The 20,940-nt window shown below is 37.6% G+C and overlaps 1 protein-coding gene across 1 annotated transcript in view; it reads left to right on the top strand.

Moving 5' to 3' along the window:
- The window catches only part of LOC109098004 (collagen alpha-1(XII) chain-like), a 75,916-nt gene extending 55,724 nt beyond the window's left edge, over positions 1 to 20,192 (top strand). The window contains 16 exon segments of the mRNA XM_042774577.1: positions 5,941 to 6,002; positions 6,611 to 6,801; positions 7,083 to 7,160; positions 8,497 to 8,583; positions 9,023 to 9,076; positions 9,266 to 9,361; positions 10,352 to 10,405; positions 10,923 to 10,976; positions 11,204 to 11,257; positions 12,259 to 12,330; positions 12,523 to 12,558; positions 12,775 to 12,841; positions 12,940 to 13,122; positions 13,445 to 13,522; positions 17,759 to 17,929; positions 19,439 to 20,192. Coding sequence (XP_042630511.1) covers positions 5,941 to 6,002; positions 6,611 to 6,801; positions 7,083 to 7,160; positions 8,497 to 8,583; positions 9,023 to 9,076; positions 9,266 to 9,361; positions 10,352 to 10,405; positions 10,923 to 10,976; positions 11,204 to 11,257; positions 12,259 to 12,330; positions 12,523 to 12,558; positions 12,775 to 12,841; positions 12,940 to 13,122; positions 13,445 to 13,522; positions 17,759 to 17,929; positions 19,439 to 19,584 — 1,483 coding nt within the window. The 3' untranslated portion in view covers positions 19,585 to 20,192.
- The last annotated feature ends 748 nt before the right edge of the window (positions 20,193 to 20,940 follow it).

Genomic DNA, 20,940 nt, shown 5'->3' with positions numbered 1-20,940 from the left:
TTTTAACATGACACTGGACAGGCCGTTTGCTGCATCACTGCAAGCTCCGCCTCCCGGGTTCACGCCATTCTCCTGCCTCAGCCTCCCGAGTAGCTGGGACTACAGGCACATGCCACCCTTTCAACAGTTTACATTGCCATACAGACCTCCATAAGTCTTTTGACGCATTTATTTCCCAGCCCACAAAAGTAGGTTTGAAGTGCAGTGCATGTGTTCTGCATGTTTACTGCGCCTGCTCCCCTCCAGACTGATAATGGTAGTCAAGCGATCACAGTTGTTTTAACTGTCTTTAAAAGGCTTGCAGTCTCTGAAGTCTCTTTAAGGTGCATTTCTTACTTGTTTGTTGTAGCAGTTTGTGTGAATAAGTGTGTCAGAGTATTGAGAAAATCATCTTTAAACGTTGTCCAAATGAAGTTCTTAGCAACCCCTGCATATTACCAATCAAAAATTAAGTTTTGATATATTACACAGTAGGAAAATTTACAAAAATATCTTCATGGACCATCATCTTACTTAATATCCTAATGATTTTTGGCATAATAGAGAAAAATCTATAATTTTGATCCATACAATGTATTTTTGGCTATTGCTACAAATATACCCCAGCGACTTAAGACTGGTTTTGTTCTCCAGGGTCACATATACTAAAATAGTTTTATTATCATTTTATTATAGTTTAATAATAATTATTTGGTGTATTATTAATTTCACTAATTACAGTTTTTGACAGTGCCAAATGGTGCTTAACTATACCTGTATTACTCAGGAGTACTTTATTATTATTTATTTATTATTTATTTTATTTTTACAAAAGTAATGCAAATGATTACATTCTAATATACTAATTTACTACATAAAAACCTCATCTTTGTTTTTAGATATTGTTCACTTTGCAATGTCCGAATATGCTTGTCGATGATGATTTGTCTGTACACTACCTTAGATCACAGAAGTGTACTGTACTAAGCCTAAAGATGGTGCTTTTCCTCCTTCTGTGAAAGTCTCCGCCCAAAGCATGCTTGTTTAATTTACACGGCCTCTAATGATTTTTTATTTGGGGGGACTACACCGGCTAGCAGCTTTTCAATATGGAAACATTCTGAGCACCAGAGGAGGAAAAATGCTTCAATGTGGTTTGCATTACTCAAGGCTGCGAGTTCGTTTGCCTTTTTTCTCAAAGGACACTACTACCCTTTCTATGAAATCTGGTCTGCACTTTTTGATTTAAGTCTGGTTTCACTGCAACAACATTACAATATACGCACAACTGTATAAAGCCCACTTAATTATTTTCTTGTCATCAGGACACATGCAATATTCCGCACGAAACCCATCATGTGCAGGTCATATTTGGCATTATGTCATGATTTTTCCCATGAACATTAAGTTCTGTGGGCTGATAATGAGCTGTGATTTTCTTTGAAGGAAATCCATCCAGATGGTCTTTCCTCCTTCCTATCACTCTGATTCTCCTCTTCCGTTGGCTCCTTACCCGAAACCGGCAAGGCATGCGTTGTCATATATTTGGCAATATATCCAACAAGAACATCACCAACAACCCTGATGGTCGGGTCTCATCCCAATTGACCGTAAGGAACATGTTCATCCTTCCATGTCTCGTGTGTTTTTGTGTGTGTGTGTGCATGCAGTAAACTTGTAGTGGTGTCGCTAAATGCTTATTTACTGTAGAAACCAGAAACCCTCTAAATGGGTTCCAGATTTCAAATCTTGCAAAGGATTTATAGCAGTAATTATTCAGAAATGCATAATCAGCCCTTTTTGAGCATCAAGGTCAGCTTTAGATGGAAGTCCTTTGTTTGGTTTTGTTGTATTATTTTTATATATTTTTTGTAATTTTTGCCCCGGGCAGTCAGAGCAGAGCCGTGTCTGTAAAGTCTGTGTTGCTTTGTTCTCAGCCTCCAGCAGAAGCATCTCATTCTACAATAAGGACACCATGAGGGGAAATTCAGAGAGTCTCCTTTGATAACGACCAAGTGAAGAAAGTTTCCACGGCAGTTTCCACCAAGGTAGAAGGTTTTCTACTTGGGTATTTAAAATTGATCTTAAAATAAAGGTTCCAAAAGAGTGGGTTTTCACTGTGATGCCATTAGAACAAACCACTTTATCTTGACCTTCTTATCTCGTCTTGTGAATATGAATTGGCTGATTGATTTGAACTTAGGAGCATTCTTTTATTAATATTAAATAACTCTTGGCTGATAAATTCAAAATACGTTTCCAATTGATGACACTGTTTTTATTTCTTGGAGCTCAATGAAAGATTTGCCACTGTTGATTTTTTGCCTTTGGCTTTAAATTGAGAATGTTTAACGGCTCATATGGTGCCTAAACACCCACCAGCCATCATTTCTAGCGCAGGTTTGTGCAAGCGCAGCTCCCACACTCCCTCATGGTGATGTGGTCAATGACACGAGGCTGGGAAACATCAATTATTGTACTATTGAACATGTTGTAAAAGAGGACATTAACCTGATGTTATTTTTTATATAAAGGGTTTTGCTTTCTCAGAGGTTTGTTCTAAGCCCAGTGCACCGCGCAGAGTCTCTTTTAAAGGCTAAACATGTCAGCATTTGTCATGTTTTCCCCAATGACCGCAGGCCATAGTTGAATTGCTGATGTCAAAAAACGCCTGACAACCAGGAGACTGTAATTTTATACTGGCTGGGATTTGGCAGTTTTGGTCTAGTAAGTGCATGCTGTCAAATCAGATTTCAAGATGTGCTAATTTTACAACCACACATGAAAGATTTTCCCCTGTCTGTGGTGGGAAATTTGAAAGCACAGCTTGAGCAATTGGGTGTGAATCTCAAGAATACCACTGTAAAGTCAAAGAAAAATAATTATGATGCTTAAAATTAATGACAGCCTGTTTGATGCCTACTGAAGCTTATTTCCACCCCATTGTCCTTTACTGTAATCATGGGCGTTGAAACCACTGACCCCACCACACACTTTTTAAGAGCATGTCTTATATATGGACTTACATAACCTGGACCCACTCACGTTTTATAGGTCTCTAATATATTTGTTAACTTTTCAGAGCGCCATCAGTCAAATCCATTCCACTCGAGGAATGCACTAATAAATGCAAAACTACATTCCGCATTTTAGCAACAGCCTTGATTTCCACGCTGCTGCTTCCTCAAATCCATTCCGCTTGGCCTCATTCAGAGGGTCCATATAAATTAAACCTCCATTCCGTTTTTTTAGTACTTGTTCCTGCTGCACTCCCACCGACACAGAAAGATAAACAAAGCATATCTGTCTATAGCATATATTTCCGCTCAGGTGGGTCTGGGCTGTGTGCTCACATAGGCTACTGTCACTAAACAAACTGCTATTTAACTGAATGTTCATCATTTGTTTGCCTGTTAGTTTGAAGGCATCATATAGTCTTTGTTGCAGCATTGAATTACAGTTACACTTACACTATGTTGGACCCACCCACATTTTTGTTGCATGACTGTAATACTAAAAATGATGTGTTTAAATTGTAAAGCATGTATACATCATTATCATATTTTTGGTACAGAATTATATTTGTATTTTGATGTTAAAAATAATAATACAAATTCACACACACACACACACACACACACACACACACACACACACACACACACACACACACACACACACACACACACACACACACAAAAAAAAACAACAAATTATTTTTAATTTATTTTGATTGTTTTCTTGAGATTCAACCTATTGACATCATTACAGTGACTTCAGTGACAAGGTGATTTCATATAATCTGGATTGTGACTGCGGGCCCATTTGTGGTCCAGGGTTTCATGAAAAAGCATTGGTTTTGCCACTGTTGCCACTGTATGTGCAGTAACCATTGGCATTGCTGGAGACGTGAGCAAAGAACAGAAATTCTGAGCTAAGGTGGTGATTAGCTGACCACCTTGGTTACAAGATTGCAGACTGGTTTTACATGAAAAGGAAATCTTTTGGGTTTTACAAGCCTATCATGCTTTGGAGAGTTGAAAAAGTTAAAAGACTTTTCTCTCTTCTTCTTCCCTCTCAGTTTTGTTTGTGCTTACTAAGGCAAGCATCACAATTGCAATTGCCCATATTTTGGGTTAGGAATTTGAACCGACCCTAACAATAAATATTAAACCGCACTGTTTACCTCATCATGCACCATTTGTACTACAGACATGAATGATACTTCAGATTATGTGGTTTATTTCTTTCTAAATAACTGGACTTATCGGACAATCATTAAAATGAACAAAAAACTCCCACAGACTTGGAGGAACATGAGACCGGAATATCATAGGACTCTTTTGATTTGGGTCAGTAAGCAACACTTTAGCAACCACATTAGCAACACCCTAGCATCAAGGTGGAGAGTTTTGCATGGGAAATCTTATTGAGTGAAACTCATGAAATCTGTCAGGATCACTGCAAAGTCAATAAAAATAATATTGCTTAAAGGAAACAAAGCGTATTTGCTTAAATGTCATTGGCCAGAATCATGCCACTGCCAGTTCAGATGAACACACATGGCCTGACGGATTTGTAGTTGATCATTTTTTTTGTAGTAGTAGTTAATAATAACCTACAAGCCATTATTATTGGAATTAAGAGTTTCGACAAAAGGTGTGTACACTTTGCCATTATTATGTTTAACTAGAGAGCCTAGGGAAAAGAAATCAGCTATTAAGTGGATTCTGTGGTCAGCCACACAATACCACACAGAACACTGGCCCTTTCTTTGTGTCATTTCCTTTCTTTTATAAAATCCCAGAGATTATGAATTTAGTAGCTAAAATCAAGCCGTTAATAAAAAGCTTTCCAAGTTAGATTTGAAGGTCATGTCATGTGAATGGTTTGGAAGCACTGTTCACAAGAAGCTTGAGTGAGTCAAGACTCATATTACTTTTTAGTGTTAAACTGGGGCCAGATTTCCCAGTGATCTAAGTTTCCCACATAGATTTCATTTGCAAATTTGCAGTGTTGATTAAGTGTTAAGGCGCTGTAACATTCAACCAGTCATTTCAATAGGTCTCTGAATAACCAGGAGTTTCAGGTGAGGGTGAAAACGTTCCCCACATAGATTCTGCTTGTGTTCAAGTTGGTCTCGCAAAATCACTGCATTGACCAGAGTTAACTGTTTTGTTCAATAAAATCTTATGATTACTTGCTTTTGAAATTTTATGTGAACCAATTATTATTGCCTCATTGCTATTATATATGTATTTTAAGTCATTTTAAATTCTATTGTTTGCGTAGGTCTATTTTTATTACCACAAAAATTCTCTGATTACTCGATTAATCATCAGAATAATCAATCGATTAACAAAATAATCATTAGTGACAGTCTGAAATCATTAGTAAGTACAAAAATACTTAAATATATATATATATATATATATATATATATATATATATATATATATATATATATATATATATATATATTATATATATATATATATATATATATATATATATACATACTGTATTTTTGGCTATTGCTACAAATATACCCCAGCGACTGGTTTTGCGCTCCAGGGTCACAAATGTGAAGTGAACTCATTGAATTCATAGATGGCCAGCCAGCCGTGCAACTATGAAATGGAGGCCGACAGATATAATGACAGTCTAACAGGACAGAGGGGAAAGACTAGAGCAGAGCAAAAATGAAACCACATGGGGGCATATTCACACGGTAGCCAGAACTGGAGGATTCGAGGGAGTGTGAATGCACAGTGCACATACAACCGAACAAGACGAAAACACTTCGGTTTTTTGGCCCTGTCTGTTATGACACACACCCATTTATCAAAAATGGTCTCCCTGCATATATTTTTAGAATTGATAACTATTGCATTCTCAGCTTCCCATGAGCTTTTTTGAACACACTATATGGTTAAGCTTCTAAAAACTTTCCATCTAAAGCCAGAACTTCAGACCCCTTCTCCTTGTGGGAAGCCAAAAGCTGGTTGCCAAAGATGTTGACGGTATTGTGGTAAGAAATATGACCTTGCCTATGGAGTGCTGATCTACAAAGTATGAATATTAGATGTATGGGCTGGTCAGACTTTTTGACTGAAAAAAGCAACTGCTCAAGTCAGGGGAATGAGCACATTAGACGGTCAGCCGCAGAATGACATAATAGCAACATGTGGTGACGCTACATAAAGAAAACGTTGTATTCCCTCTAGAAAAAAAAGGATGGAAAAAGCATTTTGGTGGTTGCTTCCGAGTCTCATGGTGAATGCAATGGGGCAATTACAGTCGGTAAACCAGTTAATATTATCTGCTGACATGAAGATTTGTATTTGCGTTGGGCGACTGGCATGTCTTTACATAATTAACTAATTAAACTCATTATAGTTGGACAGAAACTGTTATTGGAAGAACTGAGAGCGTAACTCTAAACATAGTTTTACAGGCCGTAGGGTTGATGTTCTCAGGGATCATGGGAAAGGTTTCCGAAAGGATGGTTTTTGCAAATTTTTGTCAGTCGGGCAGTTTTGTGAATCCTTTTCATGAAGATTTAGGAAGCAAGTCAAGATGCCCAGAGTGCTGAGTAATAATTAACTGATGCTTGGATTGCACCGCTGAGGTATTCACACTAATGCTGTTTTATTTTTGCAGCTTCACATTTCTGTTTCACCGAAAAATGTCAAACTCAACATTGACTGCCAAGAGGTGGCTGAGAAAGAGATCAAAGAGGCCAAAAACATATCCACAGATGGCTATGAAGTCCTCGGAAAAATGGCAACGTCTGGCGGTTCAAGGAAGCAGTCAGCCACAGTAAGTACAGATTGCTCTTTCCCTTCAGTACACCAAAAGATCTAAACACACACTAAATGATTAATCCAAGGAATCTACCCTGCTGTTCCCGTTGTCCCCTCATACTCAATCAAGTGCAGGTCCTCCCACCCATCCAAGCCTGAACGGATTCGATTCTGTCTGTATTGCTTTTCAACACACTGTTGGGTACATGTGGGGATGTTTTTTTTTATTTTCGAGTCCCGGGGCTCAATGCAAGCCATCTGTAACATCCGTCTGTGTTCCATTTTTCTCTCTCTCAGTTCCAGCTCCAGATGTTTGATATTGTCTGCAGTTTGGGCTGGACAAGTCGAGACAAATGTTGTGATATTCCAGCAATGGTAAGTAGGGATTGTATATAGATTGTCATCTTAGGGGGTGGGTTTTCTGACTCTTTTGAGGTTTCGTCTACTGTTTGGTCAGTACGTTGGAAGCTTTTAGTGAAAGCACACTTAACCCCTGCTAAGAAAATGTCATTGAGTTTTACAGACTTCAAAAGATGCTTGGAATCAGAGAAGGGACACTAAATACAGCTGTCAAGCTTTTGAGCAATTCCCAGTTTTCACGGCGATTGCCCTTTTCCTCGATGTATCTTTAGGGAGTCCCTTTGTAGCAATATGTCTCTGTCTTGTTCGAAAGCACTGAAAGTGCTCTCAGTTCAAGGTTCATCTTCCTCAAATGACATAACGCATCAACACATGTTTCGGATTCTGTTAGTGACGAGTAAATTAACACATAACATCATGTCAGACTATGGATTGTGTATGATATTATGTATATATAAATGAAAAATACAAATAAAACAGTGTAATTTAGCATAATTTAAAAATCTCGCAAAGATGTACACAAAAATGCTGAATTTAAATGAACACTTACATTACAAAGTATTTAATCAAAAGTCAGAAAGTCAGGTTCCCTGACAGTCACCCCTAATGAAATTTGACCTTTACATTAACGATAATATGGTAAATATGGAAAGAATAACTGGACTAAGAATCAAAATATTATATACATTTTATACATTTCTAGTAAATTTCACAAGGAACATTAACCCTCACGCCTTTCCAAACCTTACAGTCTTCCTTAAACACGTGGATTTTTGTTTTCCTTTAGCATTTGTCTTCACGGGAATTAAGAGCTTAGCCAAACCCGTTCATTAGAAGGGAGTGTGCGCATACTTTTGGCCATGAACAGTAGCTGAAGGGCAGGTAGATGTACACCACTGTGTTCCTCCTGTGGCCAGTGCAGCATTTAGTTTTTTATCTTTATTGAAACTTACTTGATACTGTAAAAATCTGTAAAAAAAAATAAATCAAAACTGGCAACTGTGTTGATACTTCAATACACGAAACACACATGACACTGCAATAATGCAATAAACATTAATTTAACAACATAAGATGAAACATAAAACCCATAAAAAGCTAAAATGAAAAGTTTTGTTTCACTGAAAAACAGCAACAACGACGAACCTGGGGAAGTTAATTGCATGTCCCATTAGATCCCAGTGTTACAGTTTTCACCGTATACAGTAAGGCAACTAATTCACATGTTTTACCTTTGAAAATGACATCATTCCTGCCAGCTGTCTTTATTATTGCAATTTTTTTCTCTTTTTTTAAGCTGTTGAGTCTTTAACATTTTCAGGAGGTTTGATTTGTATCTCCATTTCTGTAGAGAGACGAAGCCAAATGTCCCGCTCTTCCTCACTCCTGCACATGTGCTCAGGACAGCATTGGTCCTCCAGGCCCAGCGGGCCCTCCGGTAAGATCATTAGAGTCCCATGACATTTCCTCAGTCTCTGAAGTCATCGTGCTACCGCTGCAAATCTCGCTTCTCACGATGAGGAAGAAAAGGTCCAGAGTTCAGGGACGGTGGGATATCTTCCCCAAAGCCCCAGTGCTGTAATTTCAGTCCTGCTCTTTACATTAAGCACAGGACTATTATTATGGGGGCTCTTCTCTCCACACTATTATGCATGGATTGAACATCTGGGGTTTAGCGATGGTTAACAGCACAGCGTGAGCTAATGACTAGTGACTTACTCGTGGACATTAGGGGATACGCTTAAAGGTCAGGAAACAGAAGTGAAGACTTAGGTGTGAACTTAAAAAAACATCACTCTCTTTAAAGCCTTTTGACAGTTTGTCTTATAAAATAACGAATCCTCTGAAATTCTTTTCTCTCTTCTTTGTGTTTACAGGGCAGCCCTGGTACAAAAGGCCCACGAGGTGAGAGAGGAGACTCTGGCCCCAGGGTAAGCTTATCATCCTCCTCCATCTCTAGTTTCTAAATGACCTGCTGAAAAATGTCAAATGGTCAGATAGTGAAGTTGAACAGGTTCCTCCATCGATACCATCAAAAAAACATTTCTTTCAGCACTTCTTCCTGGAGTGCTGACACTGGGTAATTTAACAGGATTTAAACCTGTTCATTGCAATTGCAGGGTTCAATGGGCCCACGTGGGGAGCAGGGTCAACCAGGACAAATGGGACCACCAGGCCCACAGGGCCCTAATGGATTGTCTATTCCTGGTGAACCAGTAAGTAAAGCACACAACTTATAGACTCGAATTAGTAAATATTAAGACCTTTCTTAAGCCTGAAACAGGGTTTGAAATAGTGTTGGTATTGTTCACTAAAACTCAAACTATTACAATTGTTTTAGTTAATTGAAATTAAGCTGAAATAAAATAAAATAAAATAAAAATAAAATAAAATAAAAATGTTAGATTAAACTTAAAATGAAAAACTTGACCGGAAATGCTGCTTTGGCAACTAACTGAAATAAAATAAGTTTAAGTACTAGAATTACTAGAATTATTCTAAATATAGAAAAGAATATATATATATATATATATATATATATATATATATATATATATATATATATATATATATATATATATATATATACATGACAAATACAAAAAATTGTACAATGTAAACATTTAACCTAAAATGAAAACTAAAAGTAGAAAAATAAAAGCTAATTCAAGCAAATAAATATTAATAAATGATATGTAATTATATAAATTATAATGAAATAACACTATTTGAAAATCAGGCGATGCTTACCTTTAAGAAAATGTTTTTGCTCTATCTCAGGAGGTTAAAATAAATATATGATTTTTGCCAACTGAAAATGCACAATGTTCTACAAATACTCCAGGGTTTTTATAGACTGATTTGAATGTCAGATGAACACATTTAAAGGGGATGGATCAGGCATCCATGTGCTATTTTTATGTTATGTTGTATTTCTCTCATTTTTGCTTTTAAACAAGTTATAGGACACCAATGCCTTCTGTTTGACTTTCTTGGGGCGTTAAAATCTTAAACCTGTCTGGCTACAGTACTGCATAGTGTTGGTGTAATTTATGACTAAAAGACTCGGACCCATTTATTTAACGTAGCCAGCACTTACTCGCCCCCTCTCCCTTCATCCACATATGGCTGAGATGTAAATTCCGTTCAATGTCATGTAACAGAGGAATGAGTGTGAAAGCTTGCTTCCTTTCTTCCGTTTTCAGGGGCGGCCTGGACCTAAGGGAGACCCCGGTGACCCAGGTTTACCTGGACAGCGGGTAAGTGCTCTTTTGTTTGAGCTGTTTTTTAAGTGCTTGTGTTGTATTGGATCCTGGAAAGATTGTGCAGTGTGGGATCAGAAGATTTAATGTGTTTATCAGATAAATGGCTTTATGATTACATTCATGCTTAAATAACAATCGGCAAACACAACCCACATCCTCATAAGCAGACAGATTTACAGTGGGGTAACAAAACAGAGCGGAATGATTGCTAACACCTTCATCATGACGTCATTTTATTTTGGCTTCCAAAAGAAAAACACAGATAGAAACACAAATGTCTGTACTTATTTCTGTACAGGATGAAGGCACTTTTACTTTTCAAGAAGTTTATTTGTACACGTATTCATATGGTTTAGAAAAACCTTCCTTCTCTTCCATGGAAAGGTTGAATTTAGTCATATCCTGACAATATTTGAAATTGCTCAGCTTTGATCCATAAATAACTAAATTGTTGTTTGATACAGAAAACTGTATGAATGACATTACTGTAAGTATTTTTCCTTCTTCCAAGGGCTCGATTGGTGCTCCAGGTCCGTTTGGCCCTGTTGGACCTTCTGGAGCAAGGGTAAGATTGAAGTTTTTAAAGTGCACCTTGAACTGGTTTGAAAGTGCATGTTTTCAGTTTTAGCATTATCATCTGGCTTGTCTCTTCTGTCTTGTCAGCATATTCAGTGGGTTGTGTTAGGCCCATCTCAAGGGCATCCTTAAACGTTCTCCAAATTGATTGAATCTTTGCTAATGCTATTAGTTGTGCATCCTGTACAGTTCATGATGGCATATGTTTTTGTTCAGGGTCCACCAGGAAATGAAGGCCCGTCTGGACCAAGAGGTCCATCGGGACCAATGGTATGTAATGTGTAAGCTTTTGAATATCTGATGAGTGTGAGACTGTCATGTCAGCTAAAAAATTGTGCAATACAGCACGTGCATCAAATTTTCTGTTCTTCCTTTATACAGTCCACATTTCTTTCACAAATACAGTGACTTACAAGGACTTAATGAATTATATTGGATTACATATATATAGACACACACACACACACAAATTAATAATATAATTTTGTAATATAATGCAAAGACATTTACACTTTTTATTATGGCTTAAATGTCTTACTACTTTTTGAGGCAACACTTTATTTCAAAGAAACATAGTTGTAGTAATAACAGTAAATTGTGCATACATACAAACAACCAAACCCAAACATTAACCGTATAATAATTATACTATAACAGCATCACCTTAATATTAAATGTAAGCATTTTTGGAGCCACTGGAATTGACATTTTAAGAGTTATTATTACCCAGTAGGAATTTAAATGTGTGTATGGTTTTTACCACAACTATGCAAGCTGTCATGTCTAATAAGACATGTGCTGTTCGTAAGGCTAATTATAGTTTACTAAATCTAAAACAAGAAACATGTCACTTAAAGTAAATGTTGACATAAAAACGTTAGTTCCAAAGGAAAATGTGTTGTTTTCATTTAGTTTAGCTTGATGTACTAAAATAACTAAAACTAAAATAAAAAAGACATATATAAACAAAAAAATTAAATAATGAGAATGACAAAATGCACACAATTACTAAAACTTTAAAATAAAATAAAATTAAAACAAAACTAGAAAATATAAAAAATAAAAACAATTTTTATACTATGAATAAAAACTATAATAGTATCTCAGTGATACTAAAATAACACTGCTGTTTATTTCAAAGTGACCTTGCTGCTGGTTCTCTGTGTTAGTGATTGTGAATGAGCTGGTATTGTGAGTTCAGGCTATTTGTCAGTAACTGAATGGTAATTATAATTTATATGAGTAATGCTTAATTAGATTAATATTTTTAGGGACCACCAGGATCACCTGGAATGCCAGGAAATACAGGAGAACCAGGGAAACCTGGAGACACTGGCTTCCCGGTATGTACATTTGGCTCATTCTAAATATTATAGGACTTGTTCTTAAGACATTTATATAAATTAATACATGTACAAATTTCGATAGCAAACCTCTTATGTGCCATTCAACCTAACCAAACCTATGGTCAATAGCTATAGGTGATAGTGATTTGAGTGATTTCTGACTCATCTTTTCTCATCTGTCAATCCCAGGGCTCTGTTGGCATGAAAGGAGAGAAGGGTGAAAGGGTATGTGCCACTTACATACAATTTGCATTTTAAGTCATGCAATGTACACCCTAGGAAATGCTTAAAATACTTTAGCAACCACCCTGCAATGTCCTAGTAACCATGAAGAACACTCTTGCAACTGCACAGCAACTCCTAATAAAATCCTAGCAACCACCAAGCAATGCTTTTGCTTGAGCAAGAACAGTCTGAATTATTCTGTTTTCTGTTTTCCAGGGAGACACTGCGTCACAGAATATGATGCGCTCTGTAGCAAGACAAGTCTGTGAACAATTAGTCAACAGTAAGGCACTTCAAAATAATAACAAAAAATAACTAAATATTCCAGCCACCGCTGCATCAAGTTTTGTTCATGTTACGACAAATTTCATTTGCTTGTAGGACAAATGAGCAGAATCGATATGATGCTGAACCAGATCCCCAGTAACTACAGGAGTAATAGTCCTGGTCCTTCTGGACCTCCAGGCCCACCTGGCAACCAGGGACCCCATGGAGAGCAAGGTCAGCCCGGACCCAACGGGTTCCCAGGAAATCCAGGTTTGCCTGGGCCTCCAGGAGAAAGAGGTATGCAGTTACCTCACATGGGAAGAAGTCTTGTTAAAGATGGCAAAATAAGGCATCTTTATGTGTCATAGTCATAGAGATTTGAGGGTGGGCTCAAACACCTTGAATGTATTTGTGTATTTCTTGGTTTATTTAAAAAAAGGGGGTTTCACAACTAAGATTTGCCTCAAAAACTGAAACAAATGTTTGATGCACATGATTGTAATAGAATTAATTTTCCCCTAAAATCATCCTTATGTATATACTTACCGTTTGACGTTACTGCCAATCAGACACATATGGTTTGCATTTTTTTTATGCATTTTTACCCTTAACATCTTAGGATCACCAGGAGAGAAGGGTGAAAGAGGAAGTCCAGGCATTGGCACTCGTGGAGAGAGAGGATTACCTGGACCTCCTGGTATGTCTTTGTGCAACCGAACGCCACCTCAGCCTAACCGGTCCATTTCACTGCTAATTATAGCCAGAGTTTGTACACACACTTGCCTTTCCAAGGCTTCCAGACACAGACTATCCAAAACCTCCTGATTAATGGAACCAATTCAAATTATCGTTAACTTGTATTTAACAACTGTGATTTCTACGTTGTTATTCCATATCACAATGTTTCTCATTCTGGGACTGTTTAGGCATGATAGATGACCATTAGCGCAAATTGATGAATCATTAAGACATGAATGGCCTGTTACACAACTGCTACCATTAGTTTTTCCAAATGATCAGGAACCACTTAACCCCCTGGATTGTTTGGATAGGTTGGCTCAAATGAGTGCTAACCCTCATCAAACCATGTTGTGACAGCTGGGAAGAGGTAATAAAGATTGCTATCAAATAGCACACCTACGTTCCTAACTGATGACAAGGAATTAACAGAGCAGCCATCAAGTGTTAGACAGTGTTTTAGGTTATTACATGCAGAGGTTTTGGTTCAATAATTAAAACCTCTGTTTTTTTCTGAATTTAGTAGTAGGAAATTACTAGTCATGCAGTTTTTTATTTAATTTAATTTAATTTATTATTATTTTTTATTTATATCAACTTTGCATTCTGTTAGTTTTGAGAATTGGTATGGTGAATTGGTATTGGTGTTTTGTCGGGCCATGAAGAAATATAGCGCTGAGTATCATCAGACAGGAAGCAGAAGTGATTCCAAGCATACAAGTATTTGTATTCCTCAGTTTTGATTAATCTTAGTCAAGTCAAGTCACCTTTATTTATATAGCGCTTTTAACAATACAGATTGTGTCAAAGCAACTGAACAACATTAATAAGGAAAATAATGACAATAATGCAAAATGACAATAGTAAACACTCATTTTTCAGTTAAAGGCAGTTCAGCATTGAATTCAGTGATGTCATCATCCAGCTCAGTTCAGTTTAAATAGTATCTTTGCAATCATTTGCAATCAAGTCAACGATATCGCTGAAAATGAAGTGTCCCCAACTAAGCAAGCCAGAGGTGACAGTGGCAAGGAACCAAAACTCCATTGGGTGACAGAATGGAGAAAAAACCTTGGGAGAAACCAGACTCAGTCGGGGGGCCAGTTCTCCTCTGGCCAGATGAAACCAGCAGTTCAATTCCAGGCTGCAGCAAAATCACATTGTGCAGAGGACTCAACTGGTTCCTGTGGTCTTGTCCCGGTGGTCATCTGAGACAAGGTCTTTACAGGGGATCTGTATCTGGGGTTCATCTAGTTGTCCTGGTCTCCGTTGACATTCAAGGCTGTAGAGGTCCTCTCTAGGTGCTGATCCACCATCTGGTCTGGATACGTACTGGATCCGGGTGACTGCAGTGACCATCTGACCTGGATACAGACTGGATCTGGTGGCTATGGTGACCTCGGAATAAGAGAGAAACAGACTAATATTAGCGTAGATGCCATTCTTCTAACGATGTAGCAAGTACATCGGGTGTTATGGGAAGTGTTCTCGGTTCCGGTTTACCTAATTAATGCAGCCTAAAAATCCTTTAACCGATTTGGATATTAGAAGTGTATTAGTGTGTTACAGTATGTGTAAGCCAGGTTAAAGAGATGGCTCTTTAATCTAGATTTAAACTGCAAGAGTGTGTCTGCCTCCTGAACAATGTTAGGTAGGTTATTCCAGAGTTTGGGCGCTAAATAGGAAAAGGATCTGCCGCCCGCAGTTGACTTTGATATTCTAGGTATTATCAAATTTCCAGAGTTTTGAGAACGCAGCAGACGTGGAGGACTATAATGTAACAAAAAGCTCGGTCAAATACTGAGGTGCTAAACCATTCAGGGCTTTATAAGTAATAAGCAAGATTTTTAAATCTATACGATGTTTGATAAGGAGCCATTGCAGTGTTGACAGAACCGAGCTAATATGGTCATAGTTCCTGGTTCTAGTAAGAACTCTAGCTGCTGCATTTTGGACCAGCTGGTGTTTGTTTATTAAGCGTGCAGAACAACCACCCAATAAAGCATTACAATAATCTAATCTTAAGGTCATAAACGCATGGATTAACATTTCTGCATTTGACATTGAGAGCATAGGCTGTAATTTAGATATATTTTTGAGATGGAAAAATGCAGTTGTACAAATGCTAGAAACGCGGGGCTTTCTAAGGAAAGGTTGCTATCAAATAGCACACCTAGGTTCCTAACTGATGGCGAAGAATTGATAGAGCAGCCATCAAGTCTTAGACAGCGTTCTAGGTTATTACATGCAGAGTTTTTAGGCCCTATAATTAACATCTCTGTTTTTTCAGAATTTAGCAGTAAGAAATTACTCGTCATCCAGTTTTTTATATCAACTATGCATCCGTTAGTTTTTCAAATTGGTATGTTTCGCCGGACCGCGAAGAAATATAGAGCTGAGTATCATCAGCATAACAGTGAAAGCTAACACCGTGTTTCCTTATGATATTTCCCAAGGGTAACATGAAAAGCGTGAAGAGTAACGGCCCTAGTACTGAGCCTTGCGGTACTCCATACTGCACTTGTGATCGATATGATACCTCTTCATTCACTGCAACGAATTGATGGCGGTCATATAAGTACGATTTAAACCATGCTAATGCACTTCTATTAATGCCAACAAAGTGTTCTAGTCTATGCAAAAGAATAGTGTGGTCAATAGTGTCGAACGCAGCACTAAGATCCAATAGCACTAATAGAGAGATACAACCACGATCAGATGATAAGAGCAGGTCATTTGTAACTCTAAGGAGAGCAGTCTCAGTACTATGATACGGTCTAAAATCCTGACTGGAAATCCTCACAGATGCCATTTTTCTCTAAGAAGGAATATAATTGTGAGGATACTACCTTTTCTAGTATCTTGGACAGAAAAAATATAGGAAAAAAAAGAGTAAAAAATAAAACTAAATATATTGTAAATATTTTTTTTGGAATACAAAATAATCCAAACATCCCCCCCCCCCTTAAGTACAAAAAAATAAAAATGAAGAAAATAGAAGTAAGAATATATTTTATTCTAAATAATGTTCATATTTAGTTCCATTATCAGTGGAACATCTGCGTTCTTCAGTCGACGTGGACAGAAAACCATATACTGTAACACGCAAATATGAGCAGCAGAGCCACTGTTAGGTCAGTCAGCACGCTTATTTCCTGCTAGCTCTACCTTAATCAACAGTCCAAATGATCTTTCTGTTCAGTTAAAATCTGAAATGACCTCATGAAATGACTCCAGAAATCTATGGGTAGTTTATTCAATAAGAACAGAAGACAATAGTGTTATTATTTAGCTCAGTTCAGTTCAAGCTTTGTTCTCACCTGGCAGAGCACTTAAATTGATAATATTTCTGAATATTCATAAATATGAATGGTCTTTTAATCCCATTGCCTGTTAGGGGCCAATGCAGAAGATGTCACAGATGTTGTAACAGTAATAATCTGCACCCAGGCCTCCTGAAACACAAAACCTGGAAACAATTCTGTTTTCAGTCAACACGGCACTTCCATTATCATAAGAAGCAAAGCTGGCCAAAGTGGTAGTTTCCATGCTGAGCCATGATCACAAAGCCGCAGTAATCCAGTTATTATTGGCGAGAATTTGTACAGACATGCTTAGCATTCTGAACGCAGTCACTCCTGATACACTCATCCCAGAGCAACACAAAGGCTCTGAATGAATGATTCACTCCATGGTAACTATAACAAACACAATTCTGCACTTTCTCCAGTGGACGCATTTAATTACTATCCAGTCTGCTAATGTAAAACCACACATTTCCAGGAGCTAGAAAACTTTTAAGAAATGGAAACATCTCCCTGGTGCAAACAATGCCAAGATGTCTCCATGAATGAAATACACAGCGATTGTATATGTACAGTAGGAGGAAGCTTGCGGTGACTCACTGTTTGTAGTTTGACTTGTGTTTTCTGCGGAGGCTTTATTGGCAACACATGTGCTGACTTCAGAGTTCATGGGAGCGAGAGTCGAGGGACAGCATTCCAGTTTGGTTTATACCGTCTAGACAGAAAAGGGTTGGGGTGGGGGAGATTTACCCTTCTTCCTTTTAATTAAGAAGTCAAAATATTTAAATTACAGTGCTCGAAATCACTTTTCCCCCATTCACATCCAGTGAAAAACCTAGAGGCGAAATAAAGGGCACTTTCTTATACCTCATCTGTCTGCTTTTTTCCAGGGCCACCAGGGCAGTCTCAGATAGGACCCCCTGGTCCCTCAGGCTCAGCGGGGCCCCGTGGCCCACCAGGGCGGCAGGGTGGACCCGGAATCGGAGGACCACCTGGACCTCCAGGGTACTGTGACTCATCTCAATGTGTAGGCATCCCTTACAATGGACAGGGTTACCCAGGTGAGCACAGTACGGTTGATTGAAAAGTAGTCTTGAGCTCTTTCCCAAAACCTAGTGAGCTGACTCGTTGAGGTGGGTTGAGCTTCTAAGGCAACATTCTAAATGAAACAGAAGCCTCAAATAATTTGAAAAACAAAACAAATCCACCTTATTTTTCTCTTTAAAGTAAACATGTAATGTAATATAAGAGCATTTGACATTTATTTTATTAATTTCATTATAAGATTGACCGAATTTGAAAGCTTTGTTCTCACTGATAGAATTGAAAAGAAAATGTATTGTCTTGCTACATATACCTAATAACTTTAATGTGTCCAAACAACATAATACAATATAACAGATTATATAGACACATGATTAGATCAGTTAACCTAAATACCGTTTTGACTGAAATGTTGATATTCAGATGAAATGACAGAATGAAGAAGAGCATATCTATTAATGCAATGTGTTGAGGTGAGATTATGACAAATCAAGGTCTTTTAGAAGGCAGTATAATGCCGTCTAGCTGGGCAGCTCAGAGGGGTTTGGAACAGAACTCGAGAGTAAGCGGCTTATCATATGATTACTGTGTCTTTGCTTAATATTATAGCTAATCGATGAAGAACTGCATGTTATACTTTTGAAGGTAGCGGTTTTGCCACTGAAATGAACTAACACAATCTTTAACCCATTTCAGGTTATGCATAGTTTGCTATCTAGACTGCCTGATCCCTTACACATCCCGTGTCAGCGAGATTAGCACTCGCTCTGAGCTAATAAGGATAACCACCATGGATATGATTGCTGAATGATTGCCAACTCTTAAAAAAAAACAACCAAACCAAAGAAAGGACTGGACTGCCACTAACACCAGCTGAGCGCTACTATATCATACTGGAGCCAGTTTTATACCCGTGGCCTGTTTGCATCTAGAGCAGCAAGAAAGAGCTTCGTTTTGCTGAGAACGCATGTGAAACTACTAACAATGAGCGTTTATGTTAAAAGTATTCAACAGTGGTAGCTCTTTATGAGGGTGAGATGACTGTAAATTAACTAATTTTGCCTTGTAAATGTTATTCTATGACACAGTGGGCTAAAGTTAACATGTTAACAGCAGTCATCAAGCTTGCTCCTGATAACTTGCTTCTTGCTGACATTTCATTTTAATTTGTGGTTTTCATATTTGATGATACATGTAGGCAACGCTCAGGTTAAAAATGCAGTGTGTGCTATTAGCATATGCAACCGTGAAGTTTTCGGTATGTTTGCAGAGTGCTACGGTTTTCTTTCATTTTTTGATATTGTGATTTATATAATTGTATGATACCTCACAGCAAGTTTTCACAAATGCATTTTTTATACGTGTACGTTAGATTAGTGATAGTTTGGGGGGAGGGGAATAGTTTTTGGTTAATATAGTGCTCTGCCATATATTTTTTATTAACACTATGTATGAATGAAGAGTTGAAATGACATGTTGGAATCCAAAAACACATGCTCAGCTGGCCAAATAATATTTCCAAGCAGGCCCCTACCAGCCAGAACTTGAAACCTACGTAGTGCCCATACCAGCCCAGCCGTCGGAAGATATCGAGACACAGTCACCAGGTTTACGAAACCAGCGTGGAAAAAGATCGCTATCAAGAAAGGAAGCTAAAAGTATAGAAATATAGAGTGAAAGTGTATCTCGTGTACTGTAAAACTGCATTTAAGTCCAGATCTAGCCTCGTTCACATGCACATTTAACACAGTCAAGTGGAGAGGCTCGTAAGAACCCTGTGTGCTTGCCGATGGTTTCACAGTGTGTCTTTGCTTGTAACATAACTGCATTTTGTATTTGTAAGAAACTCATGTTTAGCACTATGTCCTATAAACACTACGAACTGATTTGCTGCACATTTGAAAGTTTGCAAAGTGTAAACGAGCTTGCTGCAGTGCATTGTGTTGTTCTTTCTCTCTCAAGGAAAATGGACTCTTAGTTCTTAGACCTGGCTTTTGTTTTGTTATCCTAAACCGAATATTTATCTGTTGTATACCAACTCACACCAAAAGAAGAATTGCATGCCTGTGTTGTATATTTAGTAAGGACGTTTACAATCAGAATATAGTTGTTTTTCCACTGATATCAGTTGAAATGCAGTTGGAATTTGTTGCAAGTCTATGGACATAGAAGAGTTTTTTTCATATCTGAATTGCACATTGTGAATTCCACAGCCTTATGTTCTTATTTATTTCTGAATCAGAAGAGGCATTTTTAAATAAAACTACTGAAAATGTTTAAGTGCTATTGTCATCTGTTCTCTTATTAATAAACTATATTAAAAATTACATTCAGTTCCTAAAAACGGGATGCAGAATTGTGAATTGAAATGGAATTAAATTCTAAGAAACAGCAAAAAGTCTAGCTTTTAACAAACAAGATAAACTGGTGTTTACCTAAATACATAAATTTATTTGGCCATAGCTATTCTTTATGGGTGAAATCAGGAACTAATAGCTCTTCAAGGTAACAGTTGCAGGTTACCTCTTTTTACAGTCAAATAAAGCACTTTAGGTGACCAGTATACAGCAGTGGAGCGTGTATTTCCAAAGAAAACAAAAGTATAGAGGAGATCAGATGTTCCTGCGAATGCCAAAGATGTTCATTAAGATATATTTTGTTCTGCTACATTGGAATTATACAAGAAATCATTGTAAGAAATCACCATTTGTGCTCTGAGATTTACTTGACACATTAAAGGATATTTGATATCTGATAAGAGGAGAGGGTTCTCCGTAAAACACACTTCTGAACTGCTCGTCTATTTCAGTGGATATCAAGACTTTTTATCAAAGGAACAGAGGAGATCTGAATAAATGAATGTTGAATTATATAACCCTCAGTTTTTGATATTATACTTGCCTTATAGACACTGTTTAATGCAGTTTCACTTTCATTTTAACTCTTTGATGCTGTTGTTCACCACAGGAGCAAATGTTTTCAAGCCAAATTTTTAACCATTTATGGTGAAAAGTTGCATCCAATCCAC

This window comes from Cyprinus carpio, chromosome A17, assembly GCF_018340385.1.
Source record: "Cyprinus carpio isolate SPL01 chromosome A17, ASM1834038v1, whole genome shotgun sequence".
In the NCBI taxonomy this organism is placed as follows: Eukaryota; Metazoa; Chordata; class Actinopteri; order Cypriniformes; family Cyprinidae; genus Cyprinus; species Cyprinus carpio.
This window is presented reverse-complemented; position numbering and strand designations above follow the sequence as displayed.